This window comes from Panulirus ornatus, chromosome 6, assembly GCF_036320965.1.
Source record: "Panulirus ornatus isolate Po-2019 chromosome 6, ASM3632096v1, whole genome shotgun sequence".
In the NCBI taxonomy this organism is placed as follows: Eukaryota; Metazoa; Arthropoda; class Malacostraca; order Decapoda; family Palinuridae; genus Panulirus; species Panulirus ornatus.
Window position 1 is genome coordinate 55413397 of NC_092229.1, and position 26406 is coordinate 55439802.

A 26406-nucleotide genomic window follows, 5' to 3' on the forward strand; every position below is an offset into this window, starting at 1 on the left:
AAAACTAAATTATTACCAGAAATACTAATTAATATCTTAAAGAATACAATTGCTGGCATGGACCATTTGGGTCTGAAATCTGTCTTCAAAAGTATTCATGTTCAGAAGACCCACTTATGGTAAATACAGTACTAGCTCCACATATGTATATACAGTGCAGAATATTCAAACATATGTCATTAAGGATTAACTCTCAAGAGAGCAAGAGACATACACTAGATTATATCAATTGTATTGATGTGGTATAAGATGAGTGCTATGTTGTCAACGGCCTGAACCACAGCGTATGAAGTAGTCAAGAAAAACAATAGAATAGTTTTTGGTGTTTGGCTGTGGATGGTAATCTCTGGCTCCGGTATCATATTCGTGATAGCGGGTGACTGAGTAAGTGCAACTGAGACCACTGTGGCAGTGTTGTAATCAATGAAGCTAGAAGGTGCTGAGCTCAAAAGTTGGGAAAAGTTTTCAATTTCAGTGCCTCAAGGGGATATGCTAATTTTCTGGAGTATCCAAGTCTCACCCTGCCTTCCTGGGGTGACCTCATTAGTACACCCTTTGAGGTGGAACTGAAGGGGAAGAAATTGCCCAACTCCATCAGGGTAACAGAAGTTTTTTTTTGAGAACAGAAAAACACTTGAGGTATGATTGGGTTTTAGTTTTTAGAAATTTGAGAACCTTGCTGCCTCTGGGAGACACTGTCCAGGAGTTGCCCTCTGCCACTGGCCTGTCATGGAAGGCACACAAAAGGCTGAGAAGCAGCATCAAATTCCACAAATTATGCCGGAGAGTAAAAGGAACTAGCAAATGATGGAGATGGTTCTGAATGCCTATGGATAACTGGTGAGAATAAAAGGAGGGAGCCTAAGGGGAAATTTAAAGATTATAGTTTGGATGCACTGGGGATTGGAAAATGCATATCCGTGGGAAGGGTGTACTGAGTGAATATGGAAATGATAAATGCAAGTTATGGGAGGACATAGTAGAAGTGTTAAGGATGGAAATGAAAGAAAATTATCAGGGTAGAAGGAAACAAGGATGTCCAGTTCTGCTATCACTGGGAGTGTGGGAGGGTGTTAAAGAGCATGAATGGAATAAATCAAGAATAGTGTGAGTGAAAAGAAAAATTAAAATTGTAAAGTATGCATGGGTATATGCATATGCACTTATGAATATGAAGACTGTGTGAGGTAAGGAAGAAATGAAGCACTTCTGCAGAAATCTGAATGACAGTATAAATGGTTTCACAAGGAGAGAAAGGTTGTTGTAATGAGCGATATGATGAAATTGCGTTGTTGAGTGGTTAGTTAGGACTTTTATTTATGTATGGTTCATAGTGAGATGCCTGAGGATTAGTAGAATGGCTGTAGTGTACCACCATAAAAAGGCAAGGGGGATGAAAGTAAATGTTCAAATCATATGGGGATCGGGAGTTGCGGTTTCAGTGCATTACACATAATAGAGACAGACTGTGAACAAATGTGGCCTTTTTTGTCTGTTCTCCTTGCACTACCTCGCTGATGCAGGTGGTGGTGAAGCTGTTCTCTGCGGGGTGGGGTGGCGGGATGGATGAAGGCATGCGAGTGTGAATATGTACATGTGTATATATATATATATGGCAGTGTCTGTATATATGTATATGTGTATATGTTGATATGTATATGTATACAATACAGTTATAGTGGCTGATTTGTGCAAGAAACTACAGAAGTTGGTGACTGAGTTTGGAAAAGTGTGTAAAAGGAGAAAGTTGAGAGTAAATGTGAATAAGAGCAAGGTTACTAGGTTCAGTAGGGTTGAGGGACAAGTAAATTGGAATGTGAGTTTGAGGAGAAAAATTGGAGGAAGTGGAATTTTTAGATATCTGGGAGTGGACTTAGCAGCAGATGGAACCACAGACATGGAAGTGAGTCACAGGGTGGGGGAGGGGGCAAAGATTCTGGCAGCGATGAGGAATGTGTGGAAGGAGAGAACGTTATCTTGGAGAGCAAAAATGGGTGTGCTTGAAGGAATAGTAGTTCCATAAATTCCAAAAAGGTTATACAGTTGTGAGGCATGGGATATAGATAGGGTTGTATGGAGGAGGGTGGATGTGTTGGAAATGAAATAAATGAGGACAACACGTGGTGTGAGGTGGTTTGATCAAGTAAGTAATGAAAGGGTAAGAGAGATTTGTGGAAATAAAAAGAGTGTGGTTGAGAGAGTAGAAGAAGGTGTGCTGAAATTGTTTGGACATATATAGAGACTAAGTGAGGAAAGACTGACAAAGAGGATATATGCGTCAGAGGTGGAGGGAAGAAGAAGCAGGAGACCAAATTGGAGGTGGAAGGATGGAGTGAAAAAGATTCTGAGGGATCAGGGCCTGAACATACAGGAGGGTGAATGGCGTGCAAGGAATAGAGTGAATTGGAACGATGTGGTATACTGGGGTCGACGTGCTGTCAATGGTATGTCAAGGGCATGTGAAGTGTCTGGGGTAAACCATGGAAAGGTCTGTGGGGCGTGGATGTGGAAAGAGAGATGTGGTTTCAGTGCATTACACATGACAGCTAGAGACTGAGTGTGAACGAATGTGACCTTTTCTGTCTGTTCCTGGAGCTGCTTCGCTGGAGGGGGGATGCTATTTCGTGTGTGGTGGGGTGGCGATGAGAATGGATGAAGGCAGCAACTATGGATATGTACATGAGTATATATGTATATGTCTGAGTCTGTATATATATGTATATGCTGAAATAGATATATATGTGCGTGTGTGGGTGCTTATGTATATACATGTGTATGTGGGTGGGTTAAGCCATTCTTTCGTCTGTTTCCTTGCGCTACCTCACTAACTTGGGAGACAGCGACTAAGCATTCCCTGCGTGTCGTAGAAGGCGACTAAAAGGGAAGGGAGCGGGGGGCTGGAAATCCTCCCCTCTTTTTTTTTTTTTCCAAAAGAAGGAACAGAGAAGAGGGCCAGGTGAGGATATTCCCTCAAAGGCCCAGTCCTCTGTTCTTAACGCTACCTCGCTATCGCGGGAAATGGCGAATAGTATGAAAAAAAAAAAATATATATATATATATATATATATATATATGTCTCTAGCTGTCATTTATGATGCACTGAAACCACAGCTCCCTTTCCATATCCAGACCCCATAAAACTTTCATTGGTTTACCCCAAACGCTTCACATGTCCTGGTTCAATCCATAGACAGCACGTTGACCCCGATATACCACATCATTCCAATTCACTCTATTCCTTGCATGCCTTTCACCCTCCTGCATGTTCAGGCCCCAATCACTCAAAATCTTTTTCACTCCATCCTTCCACCTCCAATTTGGTCTTATACTTCTCCTCATTCCCTCCACCTATGACACATATATCCTCTTTGTCAATCTTTCCTCACTCATTCTCTCCATGTGACCAAACCACTTCAAAACACCCTCTTCTGGTCTCTCAACCACACTCTTTTTATTACCACACATCTCTCTTACCCTTTCATTACTTAATCAAACCACCTCACACCGCATATTGTCCTCAAACATCTCATTTCAAGTACATCCACCCTCCTCCACACAACTCTATCTATAGCCCATGCCTCGCAACCATATAACATTGTTGGAACCACTATTCCTTCAAACATACCCATTTTTGCTTTCTGAGATATCCACGCATTTTTCAATGCTCCCAGAACTTTCGCCCCCTCCCCCACCCTGTGACTCACTTCCGCTTCCATGGTTCCATCCGATGCAAAATCCACTCCCAGATGTCTAAAACACTTTGCTTCCTCCAGTTTTCTCCATTCAAACTTACCTCCCAACTGACTTGTCCCTCAACCCTACTGTACCTAATAACCTTACTCTTATTCATATTTACTCTCAGCTTTCTTCTGTCACACATTTTACCATATATATAAATTTCATCCTTGGGGATAGGGGAGAAAGAATACTTCCCACATATTCCCTGCATGTCATAGAGTTCAACTAAAAGGGGAGGGAGCGGGGGGCTGGTAATCCTCCCCTCCCACATTTAATTTTCCGAAAGAAGGAACAGAGAAGTGGGCCAAGTGAGGATATTCCCTCTAAGGCTCACTTCTCTGTTCTTAATGCTACCTCGCTAACACGGGATAAGGCAAATGTGTATGAAAAAATGAAATATATATATTCTATATTTACTATACTTAACTCCCATCTCCCACATTAGCAAGGTAGTGCAAGGAAACAGACGAGGAATGGCCCAACCACCCATATTCACATACATATACATGATGCCCACAGATGCACATATACATACAAATACATTTCAACGTATAAATACATATACATACACAGACATATACATATGTGCACAGGTGCATATTCATACTTGCTGCCTTCATCCATTCCCATTGCCATCCCACCACACATGAAATAGCATACCTCCCCACCCCCTCCAGCAAGAATACATATGCCCTGGTTCATTCCACTGACAGCAAGTCAACCCCGATATACTACATCATTCCAATTCACTTTATTCCTTGCACGCCTCTCACCCTCCTGTATGTTCAGACCCTGATCGCTCAAAATCTTTTTCATTCCATCCTTCCACCTCCAATTTGGTCTCCAACCTCTTCTTGTTCTTTCTATCTCTGACACACACCCTCTTTGCTAATCTTGCGTCACTCATTCTCTCAATATGTCCAACCCATTTCAACACACCCTCTTCTGCTCTCTCAATCTTACTCTTTTTATTTCCCCACATCTCTGTTACCCTTACATTACTTTCTCAATCAAACCACCTCACACCACATATTGTCCTCAAACATTTCATTTCCAACACATCCACCCTCCTCCATAAAGCCCTATATATAGCCCATGCCATGCAACCACATAACACTGGTGGCACTACTATTCCTTCAATCATACCCATTTTTGCTCTCTGACATAACATTCTCTCTTTCCACACAAGGAAGTGGAAGTAAGTCACAGGGTGTGGGAGTGGGCGAAGGTTCTGTGAGCTATGAAGATTGTGTGGATGGAGACCATCTCTCCTACTCACATAGATATACTTATGCATATCTCTATTTTCAAACTAGGTATTCCCAATCAACAATCATTTTTCAGCACACAAATCCACAAGCTCTTCACCAATTCTATTTACTATGGTGAATACCCTATGTACACCAATTATACCCTCAATTGCTACATTACTCATCTTTGCATTTAAATCACCCATCACCAAAACCCAGTCTGATGATCAAAGCTGCTGACAAACTCACTCAGCTGCTCCTAAAACACTTGCCTCTCATGATCTTTCTTCTTATGACCAGGTGCATATGCACCAATTATCACCCATCTCTCTCCATCCGCTTTCAGTTTTACCCACATCAATCTAGAATTTACTTTCTTATGCTCTATCACATACTCCCAGAACTCCTGTTTCAGGAGTATTGCTACTTCTTCCTTAGCTCTTGTCCTCTCACCAACCACTGACTTTACTCCCAAGTTTTTCTCAAAACACTCCTCCCCTTTACCCTTGAGCTCTGTTCTGCTCAGAGTCAGATCATCCATGTTTCTTTCCTCAAACATACTACCTACCTCTCCTTTCTTCTCATCTTGGTTATATCCACACACATTCAGACACCCTAATCTGAGCCTTTGAGGAGGATGAGCACTCCCTGCTTGACTCCTTCTGTTCCCCCCCCCCCTTTTTTTTTTGCCGCTGTCTCCCGCGTTTGCGAGGTAGCGCAAGGAAACAGACGAAAGAAATGGCCCAACCCACCCCCATACACATGTATATACATACACGTCCACACACGCAAATATACATACCTACACAGCTTTCCATGGTTTACCCCAGACGCTTCACATGCCCTGATTTAATCCACAGACAGCACGTTAACCCCGGTATACCACATTGATCCAATTCACTCTATTCCTTGCCCTCCTTTCACCCTCCTGCATGTTCAGGCCCCAATCACACAAAATCTGTTTCACTCCATCTTTCCACCTCCAATTTGGTCTCCCACTTCTCCTCGTTCTCTCCACCTCCGACACATATATCCTCTTGGTCAATCTTTCCTCACTCATTCTCTCCATGTGCCCAAACCATTTCAAAACACCCTCTTCTGCTCTCTCAACCAAGCTCTTTTTATTTCCACACATCTCTCTTACCCTTACGTTACTTACTCGATCAAACCACCTCACACCACACATTTTCCTCAAACATCTCATTTCCAGCACATCCACCCTCATGCGCACAACTCTATCCATAGCCCAAGCCTCGCAATCATACAAAATTGTTGGCACCACTATTCCTTCAAACATACCCATTTTTGCTTTCCGAGATAATGTTCTCGACTTCCACACATTCTTCAAGGCTCCCAGGATTTTCGCCCCCTCCCCCACCCTATGATCCACTTCCTCTTCCATGGTTCCATCCGCTGCCAGATTCACTCCCAGATATCTAAAACACTTTACTTCCTCCAGTTTTTCTCCATTCAAACTTACCTCCCAATTGACTTGACCCTCAACCCTACTGTACCTAATAACCTTGCTCTTATTCACATTTACTCTTAAAACTCTTCTTTCACACACTTTACCAAACTCAGTCACCAGCTTCTGCAGTTTCTCACATGAATCAGCCACCAGCGCTGTATCATCAGCGAACAACAACTGACTCACTTCCCAAGCTCTCTCATCCACAACAGACTTCATACTTGCCCCTCTTTCCAAAACTCTTGCATTCACCTCCCTAACAACCCCATCCATAAACAAATTAAACAACCATGGCGACATCACACACCCCTGCCGGAAACCTACATTCACTGAGAACCAATCCCTTTCCTCTCTTCCTACACATACACATGCCTTACATCCTCAATAAAAACTTTTCACTGCTTCTAACAACTTGCCTCCCACACCATATATTCTTAATACCTTCAACAGAGCATCTCTATCAACTCTATCATATGCCTTCTCCAGATCCATAAATGCTACATACAAATCCATCTGCTTTTCTAAGTATTTCTCACATACATTCTTCAAAGCAAACACCTGATCCACACATCCTCTACCACTTCTGAAACCACACTGCTCTTCCCCAATCTGATGCTCTGTACATGCCTTCACCCTCTCAAGCAATACCCTCCCATATAATTTACCAGGAATACTCAACAAACTTTTTTTTTTTTTTTTTTTTTTTATACTTTGTCGCTGTCTCCCGCGTTTGCGAGGTAGCGCAAGGAAACAGACGAAAGAAATGGCCCAACCCCCCCCCATACACATGTACATACACACGTCCACACACGCAAATATACATACCTACACAGCTTTCCATGGTTTACCCCAGACGCTTCACATGCCTTGATTCACTCCACTGACAGCACGTCAACCCCTGTATACCACATCGCTCCAATTCACTCTATTCCTTGCCCTCCTTTCACCCTCCTGCATGTTCAGGCCCCGATCACACAAAATCTTTTTCACTCCATCTTTCCACCTCCAATTTGGTCTCCCTCTTCTCCTCGTTCCCTCCACCTCCGACACATATATCCTCTTGGTCAATCTTTCCTCACTCATTCTCTCCATGTGCCCAAACCATTTCAAAACACCCTCTTCTGCTCTCTCAACCACGCTCTTTTTATTTCCACACATCTCTCTTACCCTTACGTTACTTACTCGATCAAACCACCTCACACCACACATTGTCCTCAAACATCTCATTTCCAGCACATCCATCCTCCTGCGCACAACTCTATCCATAGCCCACGCCTCGCAACCATACAACATTGTTGGAACCACTATTCCTTCAAACATACCCATTTTTGCTTTCCGAGATAATGTTCTCGACTTCCACACATTTTTCAAGGCTCCCAAAATTTTCGCCCCCTCCCCCATCCTATGATCCACTTCCGCTTCCATGGTTCCATCCGCTGACAGATCCACTCCCAAACTTATACCTCTGAAATTTGAGCACTCACTCTTATCCCCTTTGCCTTTGTACCATGGCACTATGCATGCATTCCGCCAATCCTCAGGCACCTCACCATGAGTCATACATACATTAAATAACCTTACCAACCAGTCAATAATACAGTCACCCCCTTTTTTAATAAATTCCACTGCAATACCATCCAAACCTGCTGCCTTGCTGGCTTTCATCTTCCGCAAAGCTTTTACTACCTCTTCTCTGTTTACCAAATCATTTTCCCTAACCCTCTCACTTTGCACACCACCTCGACCAAAACACCCTATGTCTGCCACTCTATCATCAAACACATTCAACAAACCTTCAAAATACTCACTCCATCTCTTTCTCACATCACCACTACTTGTTATCACCTCCCCATTTGCGCCCTTCACTGAAGTTCCCATTTGCTCCCTTGTCTTATGCACTTTATTTACCTCCTTCCAGAACATCTTTTTATTCTCCCTAAAATTTAATGATACTCTCTCACCCCAACTCTCATTTGCCCTCTTTTTCACCTCTTGCACCTTTCTCTTGACCTCCTGTCTCTTTCTTTTATACATCTCCCACTCAATTGCATTTTTTCCCTGCAAAAATCGTCCAAATGCCTCTCTCTTCTCTTTCACTAATAATCTTACTTCTTCATCCCACCACTCACTACCCTTTCTAATCAACCCACCTCCCACTCTTCTCATGCCACAAGCATCTTTTGTGCAATCCATCACTGATTCCCTAAATACATCCCATTCCTCCCCCACTCCCCTTACTTCCATTGTTCTCACCTTTTTCCATTCTGTACTCAGTCTCTCCTGGTACTTCCTCACACAAGTCTCCTTCCCAAGCTCACTTACTCTCACCACCCTCTTCACTCCAACATTCACTCTTCTTTTCTGAAAACCCATACAAATCTTCACCTTAGCCTCCACAAGATAATGGTCAGACATCCCTCCAGTTGCACCTCTCAGCACATTTACATTCAAAAGTCTCTCTTTCGCGCGCCTGTCAATTAACACATAATCCAATAATGCTCTCTGGCCATCTCTCCTACTTACATACGTATACTTATGTATATCTCGCTTTTTAAACCAGGTATTCCCAATCATCAGTCCTTTTTCAGCACATAAATCTACAAGCTCTTCACCATTTCCATTTACAACACTGAACACCCCATGTATACCAATTATTCCCTCAACTGCCACATTACTCACCTTTGCATTCAAATCACCCATCACTATACCCGGTCTCGTGCATCAAAACCACTAATGCACTCATTCAGCTGCTCCCAAAACACTTGCCTCTCATGATCTTTCTTCTCATGCTCAGGTGCATATGCACCAATAATCACCCATCTCTCTCCATCAACTTTCAGTTTTACCCATATTAATCGAGAATTTACTTTCTTACATTCTATCACATACTCCCACAACTCCTATTTCAGGAGTACTGCTACTCCTTCCCTTGCTCTTGTCCTCTCACTAACCCCTGACTTTACTCCCAAGATATTTCCAAACCACTCTTCCCCTTTACCCTTGAGATTCGTTTCACTCAGAGCCAAAACATCCAGGTTCCTTTCCTCAAACATACTACCTATCTCTCCTTTTTTCACATCTTGGTTACATCCACACACATTCAGACACCTCAGTCTGAGCCTTCGAGGAGGATGAGCACTTCCCGCGTGACTCCTTCTTCTGTTTCCCATTTTAGAAAGTTTAAAAATACAAGGAGGGGAGGATTTCTGGCCCCCCACTCCCATCCCCTCTAGTAGCCTTCTACGACACGCGAGGAATGCGTGGGAAGTATTCTTTCACCCCTATCCCCAGGGATAATATATATATATATGCATATATATATACATATACACATACATACGCACATATACACACATACACACATATACATATATTTTTTTTTTTTTTTTTTTTATACTTTGTCGCTGTCTCCCGCGTTTGCGAGGTAGCGCAAGGAAACAGAAGAAAGAAATGGCCCAACCCCCCCCCATACACATGTACATACACACGTCCACACACGCAAATATACATACCTACACAGCTTTCCATGGTTTACCCCAGACGCTTCACATGCCTTGATTCAATCCACTGACAGCACGTCAACCCCTGTATACCACATCGCTCCAATTCACTCTATTCCTTGCCCTCCTTTCACCCTCCTGCATGTTCAGGCCCCGATCACACAAAATCTTTTTCACTCCATCTTTCCACCTCCAATTTGGTCTCCCTCTTCTCCTCGTTCCCTCCACCTTCGACACATATATCCTCTTGGTCAATCTTTCCTCACTCATTCTCTCCATGTGCCCAAACCATTTCAAAACACCCTCTTCTGCTCTCTCAACCACGCTCTTTTTATTTCCACACATCTCTCTTACCCTTACGTTACTTACTCGATCAAACCACCTCACACCACACATTTTCCTCAAACATCTCATTTCCAGCACATCCATCCTCCTGCGCACAACTCTATCCATAGCCCACGCCTCGCAACCATACAACATTGTTGGAACCACTATTCCTTCAAACATACCCATTTTTGCTTTCCGAGATAATGTTCTCGACTTCCACACATTCTTCAAGGCTCCCAAAATTTTCGCCCCCTCCCCCATCCTATGATCCACTTCCGCTTCCATGGTTCCATCCGCTGACAGATCCACTCCCAGATATCTAAAACACTTCACTTCCTCCAGTTTTTCTCCATTCAAACTCACCTCCCAATTGACTTGACCCTCAACCCTACTGTACCTAATAACCTTGCTCTTATTCACATTTACTCTTAAAACTCTTCTTCCACACACTTTACCAAACTCAGTCACCAGCTTCTGCAGTTTCTCACATGAATCAGCCACCAGCGCTGTATCATCAGCGAACAACAACTGACTCACTTCCCAAGCTCTCTCATCCCCAACAGACTTCATACTTGCCCCTCTTTCCAGGACTCTTGCATTTACCTCCCTAACAACCTCATCCATAAACAAATTAAACAACCATGGACACATCACACACCCCTGCCGCAAACCTACATTCACTGAGAACCAATCACTTTCCTCTCTTCCTACACGTACATATGCCTTACATCCTCGATAAAAACTTTTCACTGCTTCTAACAACTTGCCTCCCACACCATATATTCTTAATACCTTCCACAGAGCATCTCTATCAACTCTATCATATGCCTTCTCCAGATCCATAAATGCTACATACAAATCCATTTGCTTTTCTAAGTATTTCTCACATACATTCTTCAAAGCAAACACCTGATCCACACATCCTCTACCACTTCTGAAACCGCACTGCTCTTCCCCAATCTGATGCTCTGTACATGCCTTCACCCTCTCAATCAATACCCTCCCATATAATTTACCAGGAATACTCAACAAACTTATACCTCTGTAATTTGAGCACTCACTCTTATCCCCTTTGCCTTTGTACAATGGCACTATGCACGCATTCCGCCAATCCTCAGGCACCTCACCATGAGTCATACATACATTAAATAACCTTACCAGCCAGTCAACAATACAGTCACCCCCTTTTTTAATAAATTCCACTGCAATACCATCCAAACCTGCTGCCTTGCCGGCTTTCATCTTCCGCAAAGCTTTTACTACCTCTTCTCTGTTTACCAAATCATTTTCCCTAACCCTCTCACTTTGCACACCACCTCGACCAAAACACCCTATATCTGCCACTCTGTCATCAGACACATTCAACAAACCTTCAAAATACTCATTCCATCTCCTTCTCACATCACCACTACTTGTTATCACCTCCCCATTTACGCCCTTCACTGAAGTTCCCATTTGCTCCCTTGTCTTATGCACCCTATTTACCTCCTTCCAGAACATCTTTTTATTCTCCCTAAAATTTACTGATAGTCTCTCACCCCAACTCTCATTTGCCCTTTTTTTCACCTCTTGCACCTTTCTCTTGACCTCCTGTCTCTTTCTTTTATACATCTCCCACTCATTTGCATTTTTTCCCTGCAAAAATCGTCCAAATGCCTCTCTCTTCTCTTTCACTAATACTCTTACTTCTTCATCCCACCACTCACTACCCTTTCTAAACAGCCCACCTCCCACTCTTCTCATGCCACAAGCATCTTTTGCGCAATCCATCACTGATTCCCTAAATACATCCCATTCCTCCCCCACTCCCCTTACTTCCATTGTTCTCACCTTTTTCCATTCTGTACACAGTCTCTCCTGGTACTTCCCCACATATGAAAAATGTAAGAAATAATTTAGAAAACTGAAACTTCTAGCTTGAAATGAAATGAAAAAAAAATGAAGTCACATAATGGTTCAACCTCTGGCTATGGAAAAGGGAAATGTATAATTTATTTACACAAACGTCAATAGTAGTTTTCATCAATTTAACCACTGTATCATACTGCCTTTTCCCCTTTTAGAAATTGAAATACAAGGAGGGGAGGATTTCCCACCCCGGCTTCCACCCCATTTAGTCGCCTTCTATGACACGTCACGTGGGGAGTATGTGGGAAATACATGGGAAGTGTTCTTTCTCTCCTATGTATATATTTATCATACTTGATTGCCATTTCCTGTGTCAGAGAGGTAGCATCAGGAAACAGAAAAAGAAAGACCCATCCACTCACATACAAACATATATACATACACGCACATACACATACATATCAACATATACAAATATACATACATATACATACACATAAACAGACATACACATACGAATAAAGTGCATATGAACGTGCACCTTCATAGAACATACAAACCTCCAACAGCCAGGATCAAACCCAGGACCCCTGTGCCACAGGTGGGAATGCTACTGCTAGGCTATGGGCCAGGCCCATAGCCTAGCGGTAGCCCATAGCCTAGCGGTAGCATTCCCGCCTGTGGCAAAGGGGTCCCGGGTTTGATCCTGGCTGTTGGAGGTTTGTATATACATACACATGTACATATTCATACCTGCTTGCCTTCATCCATTCCTGGTGCCACCCCATCCCACAGGAAACAGCATCACCATCCCCTGCCCCAGTGAGGTACCACAAGGAAACAGATGAAAAAGGCCACATCTGGTCACATTCAGTCCCTAGGTGGCATGTGTAATGCACCAAAACAACAACCCCATATCTACATCCAAGGTCCATGGACCTTTCTGTGATTTACCCAAGATGTTTCACATAGTCTGGTTCAGTCCACTTAAAACACATAAATCCCAATATACCACGTTGTTCCAAGATATTCATACAAAAATGTGTTAAATAAATAAATATGGATAAAATTGTGTTATATCCCACTAGAAGCAGATTCTTCAGTTTTACTACATTAAATATCATTATTTCCTTAGGATATATATATAGAGGGATGAGTACTGCGGAAAGGACCCACAAACCTAATAATCCCATTATGAAAGAACAAAAATCATGAAGACTGATAATAATTTAAAGTCCATATGTTTGTTGTTCACATTTACTCTCAGCTTTCTTCTTTCACGCACTTTATCAAACTCAGTCACCAACTTCTGCAGGTTCTCACATGAATCAGCCACCAGCGCTGTATCATCAGTGAACAACTGACTCACTTCCCAAGCTCTCTTATCCACAACAGACTGCATACTTGCCCCTTTCCAAAACTCTTCCATTCACCTCCCTAACAACCCCATCCATAAACAAATTAAACAACCATGGAGACATCACGCACCCCTGCCGCAAACCGACATTCACTGGAAACCAATCACTTTCCTCTCTTCCTACTCGTACACATGCTTTACATCCTCGATAAAAACTTTTCACTGCTTCTAGCAACTTATCTCCCACATCATGTACTCTTAATACATTCCACAAAGCATCTTCACCAACTCTATCATATGTCTTCTCCAGATCTATAAATGCTACATACAAATCCATTTGTTCTTCTAAGTATGTCTCACTTACATTCTTCAAAGCAAACACCTGATCCACACAACCTCTACCACATCTGAAACCACACTGCTCTTCCCCAATCTGATGCTCTGTACATGCCTTGATCCTTTTCATCAATACCCTTCCAACATAATTTTCCCAGGAATACTCAACAAACTTATACCTCTGTAATTTAAACATTCACCTTTATCCCCTTTGCCTTTGTACAATGGCACTTGCATGCATTCTGCCAATCCTCAGGCACCTCACCATGAACCATACATGCATTGAATATCCTCACCAACCAGTCAACAACACAGTCACCCCCTTTTCTAATAAATTCCACAGCAATACCATTCAAACCTGCCGCCTTGCCAGCTTTCATCTTCTGCAAAGCTTTCACTACATCATCTCTGTTTACCAAGCCAGTCTCCTTAACTCTCTCACTTCGCACACCACCTCAACCAAAACACCCTACCCCCGCCACTCTATCATCAAACACATTCAACAAACCTTCAAAATACTCACTCTATCTCTCTCTCACTATCACTACTTGTTATTACCTCCCCATTTGCCCCCTTCACCGACGTTCCCATTTGTTCTCTTGTCTTATGCACTTTATTTACTTCCTTCCAAAACATCTTTTTATTCTACCTAAAATTAAATGATACTCTCTCACCCCAACTCTCATTTGCCCTCTTCTACACATCTTGCACCTTTCTCCTGACCTCTTGCCTCATACATCTCCCAGTCATTTGCACTATTTCCCTGCAAAAGTTGTCCAAATGCCTCTCTCCTCTCTTTCACTAACAATCTTACTTCTTTATCGCACCACTCACTAACTTTTCTAATCTACCCACCTCTCATCTTTCTCATGCCACAAGCATCTTTTGCACAAGCCATCACTACTTCCCTAAACACATCCCACTCCTCCCCCACTCCCCTTATGTCCTTTGCTCTCACCTTTTTCCATTATGCACTCAATCTCTCCTGGTACTTCCTCACACAAGTCTCCTTTCTAAGCTCACTTACTCTCACCACTCTCTTCACCCCAACATTCTCTTTTCAATTCTGAAAACTTCTACATATCTTCACCTTCACCTCCACAAGATAATGATCAGACATCCTTCCAGTTGCCCCTCTCAGCACATTAACATCCAAAAGTCTCTCTTTTACACACCTATCAATTAACACGTAATCCAAAAACGCTCTCTGGCCATCTCTCCTACTTACATACGTATACTTACATATTTTTTTTTTTTTTTTTGCTTTGTCGCTGTCTCCCACGTTTGCGAGGAAGCGCAAGGAAACAGACGAAAGAAATGGCCCAACCCACCCCCATACACATGTATATACATACGTCCACACACGCAAATATACATACCTACACAGCTTTCCATGGTTTACCCCAGACGCTTCACATGCCCCGATTCAATCCACTGACAGCACGTCAACCCCGGTATACCACATCGCTCCAATTCACTCTATTCCTTGCCCTCCTTTCACCCTCCTGCATGTTCAGGCCCCGATCACACAAAATCTTTTTCACTCTATCTTTCCACCTCCAATCTGGTCTCCCTCTTCTCCTCGTTCCCTCCACCTCCGACACATATATCCTCTTGGTCAATCTTTCCTCACTCATTCTCTCCATGTGCCCAAACCATTTCAAAACACCCTCTTCTGCTCTCTCAACCATGCTCTTTTTATTTCCACACATCTCTCTTACCCTTACGTTACTTACTCGATCAAACCACCTCACACCACACATTGTCCTCAAACATCTCATTTCCAGCACATCCATCCTCCTGCGCACAACTCTATCCATAGCCCACGCCTCGCAACCATACAACATTGTTGGAACCACTATTCCTTCAAACATACCCATATATCTCACTTTTTAAACTAGGTACACCCAATCACCGTCCTTTTTCAGCACACAAATCTACAGGCTCTTCATCATTCCCATTTACAACACTGAACACCTTATGTACACCAATTATACCCTCAACTGCTACGTTACTCACCTTCACATTCAGTAGGGTTGAGGGACAAGTAAATTGGGAGGTAAGTTTGAATGAAGAAAAACTGGAGGAAGTGAAGTGTTTTAGACATCTAGGAGTGCATTTGGCAGCGGATGGAACCATGGAAGTGGAAGTGAGTCACAGGGTGGGGGAGGGGGCAAAAATTCTAGGAGCGTTGAAAAATGTGTGGAAGGCGAGAACGTTATCTCGGAAAGCAAAAATGGGTATGTTTGAAGGAATAGTGGTTCCAACAATGTTATATGGTTGTGAGGAATGGGCTATAGATAGGGTTGTGTGGAGGAGGGTGGATGTGTTGGAAATGAGATGTTTGAGGACAATATGTGGTGTGAGGTGGTTTGATCGAGTAAGTAATGAAAGGATAAGAGAAATGTGTGGTAATGAAAAAAGTGTGGTTGAGAGAGCAGAAGAGGGTGTATTGAAATGATATGGTCACATGGAGAGAATGAGTGAGGAAAGACTGACAAAGAGGATATATGTGTCAGAGGTGGAGGGAACGAGAAGTGGGAGACGAAACTGGAGGTGGAAGGATGGAGTGAAAAAGACTTTGAGTGATCAGGGCCTGAACATACAGGAGGTTGAAAGGCGTGCAAGGAATAGAGTGAATTGGATCGATGTGGTGTACTGGGGTCAACGTGCTGTCAATGGACTGAACCAGGGCATGTGAAGCATCTGGGGTAAACTGTGGAAAGTTTTGTGGGGCCTGGATGTGGAAAGGGAGCTGTGGTTTCGAGGTGAACAAATGTGGCCTTAGTTGTCTTTTCCTAGCACTACCTCGCACACAAGCGGGGGGAGGGGGGTGCCATTTCATGTGTGGTGGGGTGGCGGTGGGAATGGATGTAGGCAGCATGTATGACTATGTACATGTGTATATATGTATATGTCTGTGTATGTATATGTATGTATACGTTGAAATGTATAGGTGTGCATATGTGTGTGTGTGGGTGTTTATGTATATACATTTGTATGTAGGTGGGTTGGGCTATTCTTTCGTCTGTTTCCTTGCACTACCTCGCTAATGCAGGAGAGAGTGACAAAGTATAATAAAAGAAATAAATAAATAATGTTTATTGCATGATGAACTGAAGACACATGCTTTTATGTGTTTATTCAGATTTTATGAAAATAGTACAATTTTTTTTTGAATCTATAAAATATGAAAAAGTATACTAAAAAGAAGTTGAAGAATGCTTAAGTCATGTAAAACTACATACATGCATACCTAGTAATTAATCATAAAATACCTTGTGAGCATTTTCAAGAGGCTCAGCTCCCTTAATGAGTATGCCATTTGTAGCACCTACTCCAGTACCAACCATCACAGCTGTAGGGGTAGCCAGCCCTAAGGCACAGGGACATGCAATTGCAAGAACTGTGATGGCACACCGGAAAGCAAATTCCAATATAATTTCTATGCGAGTGAATCCTTCTTCTTCCTGTTAAAACAGTTCCACAAGTATTACTTTCAGCAATTGTCGTAAAAGAAATAGCTTTAACAAATATACTAGATTTATATTTATATATTTATACTTGATTGCTGTTTCCCATGTCAGAGGTAGCACCAGGAAACAGATGAAAAATGGTAAATCCACCCATAAACATATATATATATATATATATATATATATATTTTTTTTTTTTTTTTTTTTTCATACTATTCGCCATTTCCCGCGTTTGCGAGGTAGCGTTAAGAACAGAGGACTGGGCCTTAGAGGGAAAATCCTCACCTGGCCCCCTTCTCTGTTCCTTCTTTTGGAAAATCAAAAAAAAACGAGAGGGGAGGATTTCCAGCCACCCGCTCCCTCCCCTTTTAGTCGCCTTCTACGACACGCAGGGAATACGTGGGAAGTATTCTTTCTCCCCTATCCCCAGGGATATATATATATATATATATATATATATATATATATATATATATATATATATATATATATATATATATTATTTTTATTTTTTATTATACTTTGTCGCTGTCTCCCGCGTTTGCGAGGTAGCGCAAGGAAACAGACGAAAGAAATGGCCCAACCCCCCCATACACATGTATATACATATGTCCACACACGCAAATATACATACCTACACAGCTTTCCATGGTTTACCCCAGACGCTTCACATGCCTTGATTCAATCCACTGACAGCACGTCAACCCCTGTATACCACATCGCTCCAATTCACTCTATTCCTTGCCCTCCTTTCACCCTCCTGCATGTTCAGGCCCCGATCACACAAATTCCCCTTCACTCCATCTTTCCACCTCCAATTTGGTCTCCCTCTTCTCCTCGTTCTCTCCACCTCCGACACATATATCCTCTTGGTCAATCTTTCCTCACTCATTCTCTCCATGTGCCCAAACCACTTCAAAACACCCTCTTCTGCTCTCTCAACCATGCTCTTTTTATTTCCACACATCTCTCTTACCCTTACGTTACTCACTCGATCAAACCACCTCACACCACACATGTCCTCAAACATCTCATTTCCAGCACATCCATCCTTCTGCGCACAACTCTATCCATAGCCCACGCCTCGCAACCATACAACATTGTTGGAACCACTATTCCTTCAAACATACCCATTTTTGCTTTCCGAGATAATGTTCTCGATTTCCACACATTCTTCAAGGCCCCCAGAATTTTCGCCCCCTCCCCCACCCTATGATCCACTTCCTCTTCCATGGTTCCATCCGCTGCCAGATCCACTCCCAGATATCTAAAACACTTCACTTCCTCCAGTTTTTCTCCATTCAAACTCACCTCCCAATTGACTTGACCCTCAACCCTACTGTAACTAATAACCTTGCTCTTATTCACATTTACTCTTAACTTTCTTCTTCCACACACTTTACCAAACTCAGTCACCAGCTTCTGCAGTTTCTCACATGAATCAGCCACCAGCACTGTATCATCAGTGAACAACAACTGACTCACTTCCCAAGCTCTCTCATCCCCAACAGACTTCATACTTGCCCCTCTTTCCAAAACTCTTGCATTTACCTCCCTAACAACCCCATCCATAAACAAATTAAACAACCATGGAGACATCACACACCCCTGCCGCAAACCAACATTCACTGAGAACCAATCACTTTCCTCTCTTCCTACACGTACACATGCCTTACATCCTCGATAAAAACTTTTCACTGCTTCTAACAACTTTCCTCCCACACCATATATTCTTAATACCTTCCACAGAGCATCTCTATCAACTCTATCATATGCCTTCTCCAGATCCATAAAAGCTACATACAAATCCATTTGCTTTTCTAAGTATTTCTCACATACATTCTTCAAAGCAAACACCTGATCCACACATCCTCTACCACTTCTGAAACCACACTGCTCTTCCCCAATCTGATGCTCTGTACATGCCTTCACCCTCTCAATCAATACCCTCCCATATAATTTACCAGGAATACTCAACAAACTTATACCTCTGTAATTTGAGCACTCACTCTTATCCCCTTTGCCTTTGTACAATGGCACTATGCACGCATTCCGCCAATCCTAAGGCACCTCACCATGAGTCATACATACATTAAATAACCTTACCAACCAGGCAACAATACAGTCACCCCCTTTTTTAATAAATTCCACTGCAATACCATCCAAACCTGCTGCCTTGCCGGCTTTCATCTTCCGCAAAGCTTTCACTACCTCTTCTCTGTTTACCAAATCATTTTCCCTAACCCTCTCACTTTGCACACCACCTCGACCAAAACACCCTATATCTGCCACTCTATCATCAAACACATTCAACAAACCTTCAAAATACTCACTCCATCTCCTTCTCACATCACCACTACTTGTTATCACCTCCCCATTTGCGCCCTTCACTGAAGTTCCCATTTGCTCCCTTGTCTTACACACTTTATTTACCTCCTTCCAGAACATCTTTTTATTCTCCCTAAAATTTAATGATACTCTCTCACCCCAACTCTCATTTGCCCTTTTTTTCACCTCTTGCACCTTTCTCTTGACCTCCTGTCTCTTTCTTTTATACATCTCCCACTCAATTGCATTTTTTCCCTGCAAAAATCGTCCAAATGCCTCTTTCTTCTCTTTCACTAATACTCTTACTTCTTCATCCCACCACTCACTACCCTTTCTAATCAACCCACCTCCAACTCTTCTCATGCCACAAGCATCTTTTGCGCAATCCATCACTGATTCCCTAAATACATCCCATTCCTCCCCCACTCCCCTTACTTCCATTGTTCTCACCTTTTTCCATTCTGTACTCAGTCTCTCCTGGTACTTCCTCACACAGGTCTCCTTCCCAAGCTCACTTACTCTCACCACCCTCTTCACCCCAACATTCACTCTTCTTTTCTGAAAACCCATACAAATCTTCACCTTAGCATCCACAAGATAATGATCAGACATCCCTCCAGTTGTACCTCTCAGCACATTAACATCCAAAAGTCTCTCTCGCACGCCTGTCAATTAACATGTAATCCAATAACGCTCTCGGGCCATCTCTCCTACTTAAATACGTATACTTATGTATATCTCGCTTTTTAAACCAGGTATTCCCAATCACCAGTCCTTTTTCAGCACATAAATCTACAAGCTCTTCACCATTTCCATTTACAACACTGAACACCCCATGTATACCAATTATTCCCTCAATTGCCACATTACTCACTTTTGCATTCAAATCACCCATCACTATAACCCGGTCTCGTGCATCAAAACCACTAACACACTCATTCAGCTGCTCCCAAAACACTTGCCTCTCATGATCTTTCTTCTCATGCCCAGGTGCATATGCACCAATAATCACCCATCTCTCTCTATTAACTTTCAGTTTTACCCATATCAATCGAGAATTTACTTTCTTACATTCTATCACATACTCCCACAACTCCTGTTTCAGGAGTAGTGCTACTCCTTCCCTTGCTCTTGTCCTCTCACTAACCCCTGACTTTACTCCCAAGACATTCCCAAACCGCTCTTCCCCTTTACCCTTGAGCTTCGTTTCACTCAGAGCCAAAACATCCAGGTTCTTTTCCTCAAACATACTACCTATCTCTCCTTTTTTCACATCTTGGTTACATCCACACACATTTAGACACCCCAGTCTGAGCCTTCGAGGAGGATGAGCATATATATATTATATATATATATATATATATATATATATATATATGTGCCCAAACCATTTCAAAACACCCTCTTCTGCTCTCTCAACCACGCTCTTTTTATTTCCACACATCTCTCTTACCCTTACATTACTTACTCGATCAAACCACCTCACACTACATATTGTCCTCAAACATCTCATTTCCAGCACATCCACCCTCCTCCACACAAGATGGGGTGAAAAAGATTTTGTGTGATCGGGGCCTGAACATGCAGGAGGGTGAAAGGAGGGCAAGGAATAGAGTGAATTGGAGCGATGTGGTATACCGGGGTTGACGTGCTGTCAGTGGATTGAATCAAGGCATGTGAAGCGTCTGGGGTAAACCATGGAAAGTTGTGTAGGTATGTATATTTGCGTGTGTGGACGTATGTATATACATGTGTATGGGGGGGTTGGGCCATTTCTTTCGTCTGTTTCCTTGCGCTACCTCGCAAACGCAGGAGACAACGACAAAGTATAATAAAAAATATATATAATAATATATATATATATATATATATATATATATATATATATATATATATATATATATATATATATATATATATATATATATATATATATATAATTTTGCAATTTATCCCTGGGGATAGGGGAGAAAGAATACTTCCCATGCATTCTCCACGTGTTGTAGAAGGCAACAAAAGGGGGGGGCCAGAAACACTCCCCTTTCTGTATTTTAACTTTCTAAACGGGGAAACAGAAGAAGGAGTCATGTGGGGAGTGCTCATCCTCATTGAAGGCTCAGATTGGGGTGTCTAAATGTGTGTGGATGTAACAAAGATGAGAAAAAAGGAGTGATAGGTAGTATGTTTGAGGAAAGGAACCTGGATGTTTTGGCTCTGAGTGAAAAGGAGCTCAAGGGTAAAGGTGAAGATTGGTTTGGGAATGTCTTGGGAGTAAAGTCAGGGGTTAGTGAGAGGACAAGAGCAAGGGAAGGAGTAGCACTACTCCTGAAACAGGAGTAGTGGGAGTATGTGATAAAGTGTAAGAAAGTAAACTCTAGATTGATATGGGTAAAACTGAAAGTTAATGGAGAGAGATGGGTGATTATTGGTGCATATGCACCTGGGTATGAGAAGAAAGATCATGAGAGGCAAGTGTTTTGGGAGCAGCTGAGTGAGTGTGTTAGTAGTTTTGATGCACGAGACTGGGTTATAGTGACGGGTGATTTGAATGCAAAGGTGAATAATGTGGCACTTGGGGGAATAATTGATGTACATGGGGTGTTCAGTGTTGTAAATGGAAATGGTGAAGAGCTTGTAGATTTATGTGCTGAAAAAGGACTGGTGATTGGAAATACCTGGTTTAAAAAGAGAGATATACATAAGTATACGTATGTAAGTAGGAGACATGGCCAGAGAGCATTACTGGATTACGTGTTAATTGATAGGCGCGAAAAAGAGAGACTTTTGGGTGTTAATGTGCTGAGAGGTGTAAGTGGAGGGATGTCTGATCATTATCTTTTGGAGGCGAAGGTGAAGATTTGTAGAGGTTTTCAGAAAAGAAGAGAGAATGTTGGGTTGAAAAGAGTGGCGAGAGTAAGTGAGCTTGAGAAGGAGATTTGTGTGAGGAAGTACCAGGAGAGACTGAGTACAGAATGGAAAAAGGTGAGAACAAAGGATGTAAGAGGAGTGGGGGAGGAATGGGATGTATTTAAGGAAGCAGTGATGGCTTGTGCAAAAGATGCTTGTGGCATGAGAAGCATGGGAGGTGGGCAGATCAGAAAGGGCAGTGAGTGGTGGGATAAAGAACTAAGATTATTAGTGAAAGAGAAGAGAGAGGCATTCGGATGATTTTTGCAGGGAAAAAATGCAAATGAGTGGAAGATTTATAAAAGAAAGAGGCAGGTCAAGAGAAAGGTGCAAGAGATGAAAAAGAGGGCAAATGAGAGTTGGGGTGAGAGAGTATCATCAAATTTTAGGGAGAATAAAAAGATGTTTTGAAAGGAGGTAAATAAAGTGCATAAGACGAGGGAACAAATGGGAACTTCAGTGAAGGGGGTAATGGGAGGTGATAACAAGAAGTGGTGATGTGAGAAGGAGATGGAGTGAGTATTTTGAAGGTTTGTTGAATGTGTTTGATGATAGAGTGGCAGATATAGGGTGTTTTGGTTGAGGTGGTGTGCAAAGTGAGAGGGTTAGGGAAAATGATTTGGTAAACAGAGAAGAGGTAGTAAAAGCTTTGCGGAAGATGAAAGCCTGCAAGGCAGCGGGTTTGGATTGTATTGCAGTGGAATTTATTAAAAAAGGGGGTGAATGTATTGTTGACTGGTTGGTAAGGTTATTTAATGTATGTATGACTCATGGTGAGGTGCCTGAGGATTGGCGGAATGCTTGCATAGTGCCATTGTACAAAGGCAAAGGGGATAAGAGTGAGTGCTCATATTACAGAGGTATAAGTTTGTTGAGTATTCCTGGGAAAGTATATGGGAGGGTATTGATTGAGAGGGTGAAGGCATGTACAGAGCATCAGATTGGGGAAGAGCAGTGTGGTTTCAGAAGTGGTAGAGGATGTGTGGATCAGGTGTTTGCTTTGAAGAATGTATGTGAGAAATACTTAGAAAAGCAAATGGATTTGTATGTAGCATTTATGGATCTGGAGAAGGCATATGATAGAGTTGATAGAGATGCTCTGTGGAAGGTACTATGAATATATGGTGTGGGAAGCAAGTTGTTAGAAGCAGTGAAAAGTGTTTATCGAGGATGTAAGGCATGTGTACATGTAGGAAGAGAGGAGAGTAATTGTTTCTCAGTGAATGTAAGTTTGCGGCAGAGGTGTGTGATGTCTCCATGGTTGTTTAATTTGTTTATGGATGGGGTTGTTAGGGAGGTGAATGGAAGAGTTTTGGAAAGGGGCAAGTATGCAGTCTGTTGTGGATAAGAGAGCTTGGGAAGTGAGTCAGTTGTTGTTCGCTGATGATACAGCGCTGGTGGCTGATTCATATGAGAAACTGCAGAAGCTGGTGACGGAGTTTGGTAAAGCGTGTGAAAGAAGAAAGCTGAGAGTAAATGTGAATAAGAGCAAGGTTATTAGGTGCAGTAGGGTTGAGGGTCAAATCAACTGGGAGGTAAGTTTGAATGGAGAAAAACTGGAGGAAGTGAGGTGTTTTAGATATCTGGGAATGGATTTGGCAGCAGATGGAACCATGAAAGCGGAAGTGAATCATAGGGTGGGGGAGGGGGCAAAAATTCTGGAAGCATTGAAGAATGTGTAGAAGTCGAGAACATTGTCTCGGAAAGCAAAAATGGGTATGTTTGAAGGAATAGTGGTTCCAACAATGTTATATGGTTGCAAGGCGTGGGCTATGGATAGAGTTGTGTGGAGGAGGGTGGATGTGCTGGAAATGAGACGTTTGAGGACAATATGTGGTGTGAGGTTGTTTGATTGAGTAAGTGATAATAGGGTAAGAGAGGTGTGTGGAAATAAAAAGAGTGTGGTTGAGAGAGCAGAAGAGGGTGTTTTGAAATGGTTTGATCACATGGAGAGAATGAGTGAGGAAAGATTGACCAAGAGGATATATGTGTCAGAGGTGGAGGGAACAAGGTGAAGTGGGAGACCAAATTGGAGGTGGAAAGATGGAGTGAAAAAGATTTTGAGTGATCGGGGCCTGAACATGCAGGAGGGTGAAAGGCGGGCAAGGAATAGAGTGAATTGGAACGATGTGGTATACCAGGGTCGACGTGCTGTCAATGGATTGAACCAGGGCATGTGAAGCGTCTGGGGTAAACCATGGATGTGGGGCCTGGATGTGGAAAGGGAGCTGTGGTTTCGGTGCATTATTACCTGACAGCTAGAGACTGAATGTGAACGAATGGGGCTTTTGTTGTCTTTTCCTAGTGCTACCTCGCACATATGAGGGGGAGGGGGTTGTTATTCCATGTGGGCGAGGTGGCGATGGGAATAAATAAAGGCAGACAGTATGAATTATGTGCATGTGTATATATGTATATGTCTGTGTGTGTATATATATGTATACATTGAGATGTATAGGTATGTATATTTGCGTGTGTGGACGTGTATGTATATACATGTGTATGTGGGTGGGTTGGGCCATTCTTTCGTCTGTTTCCTTGCGCTACCTCGCTAACATGGGAGACAGCGATAAAGCACAATAAATAAATATATAACATATTCTTCAAAGCAAACACCTGATCCACACATCCTCTACCACTTCTGAAACCACATTGCTCCTTCCTAGTCTTGCTTTAATCCTCTCAATCAATAACCTCCGATACAATTTTTCAGGAATACTTAACAAACTTATGCCTCTGAGATTTGAACACTCACTTTCACACTAGAATTTCATTTAAAAATTTTGGACAAAATAATTATCAATGGAGACTGAATTAAATCTACACAACAAGTGAACTATTTAGAGTGTTATCCTCCAAAGTGCACACCCGAAAGTACCATTATCATTCACTCCCAAAGTCTGAACTATACATCACTATAGCTATTGAAACAAAAATAACTTAGCAAACTCTGTAAAGGTAAAATAACTGAAGGTCAAAAAATAAAGTAAAAAAGTACAAGTCAAACATAACATACCATTTGAGCATGATCCATATCTATAAGTTTAATGTCCACATAACCAATAACAATCCATGATATGAGTGTAACAGAAGACACTGTGACCACCATTGGTACAAAGTAGCCAGCAATTTTGTCAGCAAGCTGTTGGATGGGTGCCTTAGATGTCTGAGCTTCTTCAACCAACTTCACAATCTAGGAAAAATAATGCTAGCATGAGAGTACTATTATCAGTGCACAAAACAAGAGAAGTTAATTATTGTAACACTTGTCTGATGGCAATCCGCCAATTTACATCAGTGGCTTTAACAACAATATATATATAGAAACAACTTCCCTGCTCCTATTGTGGTAACCCACACTTAACAGCTTCATTAAAGAACAGCTCTGCATCAACAGGAAATAAAGTACATCCTAATAATTTCACAAGGTTATGAAGTTCTAGCTATTACATAAAACTACACTTTCATGCAACTTTTATTTACTAATTAAGAGATGAGGGGGGGGGATCCTTAGCAAACAAAAGGCAACTAATTTCACATCTATATAGGAAGCATTTCTAGATGATACATGGGAGTAGATGGAGGGAAAAGGGAATCTTAGCAGGAAAATGAGAGAATTTCCAGGAAATAAGAAAAAACCTATTTTGGAAGGAGGAGCATAAAAACAGAAAAGAGGTATGAAAAAGGAGCAGGCATGTGTTGGACAAGTCTCGAAAACTGTAACTGACGAAGGGTGAAATTGGTATGAGAGTATTTCTAAGAACGAAAATGAAGGTGTAACAGACATACTGAATAGTACGATACGATTACAGATACTGACAGAAAAACATAAGGCAAAGGAGGAAGTATGAAAAGCAACAGGCAAAGGAGG

The 26406-nt window shown here is 42.2% G+C and overlaps 1 protein-coding gene across 1 annotated transcript in view; it reads right to left on the reverse strand.

Annotated features, from left to right (window-relative positions):
* Nucleotides 1-26406, reverse strand: part of LOC139749254 (copper-transporting ATPase 1-like) — a 364429-nt gene that overhangs the window by 129333 nt on the left and 208690 nt on the right. The window contains exons 15-16 of the mRNA XM_071662991.1: nucleotides 25552-25728; nucleotides 17103-17294 (exon numbers count right to left, since the gene is read on the reverse strand). Coding sequence (XP_071519092.1) covers nucleotides 17103-17294; nucleotides 25552-25728 — 369 coding nt within the window. The remainder of the gene's footprint in view (nucleotides 1-17102; nucleotides 17295-25551; nucleotides 25729-26406) is intronic.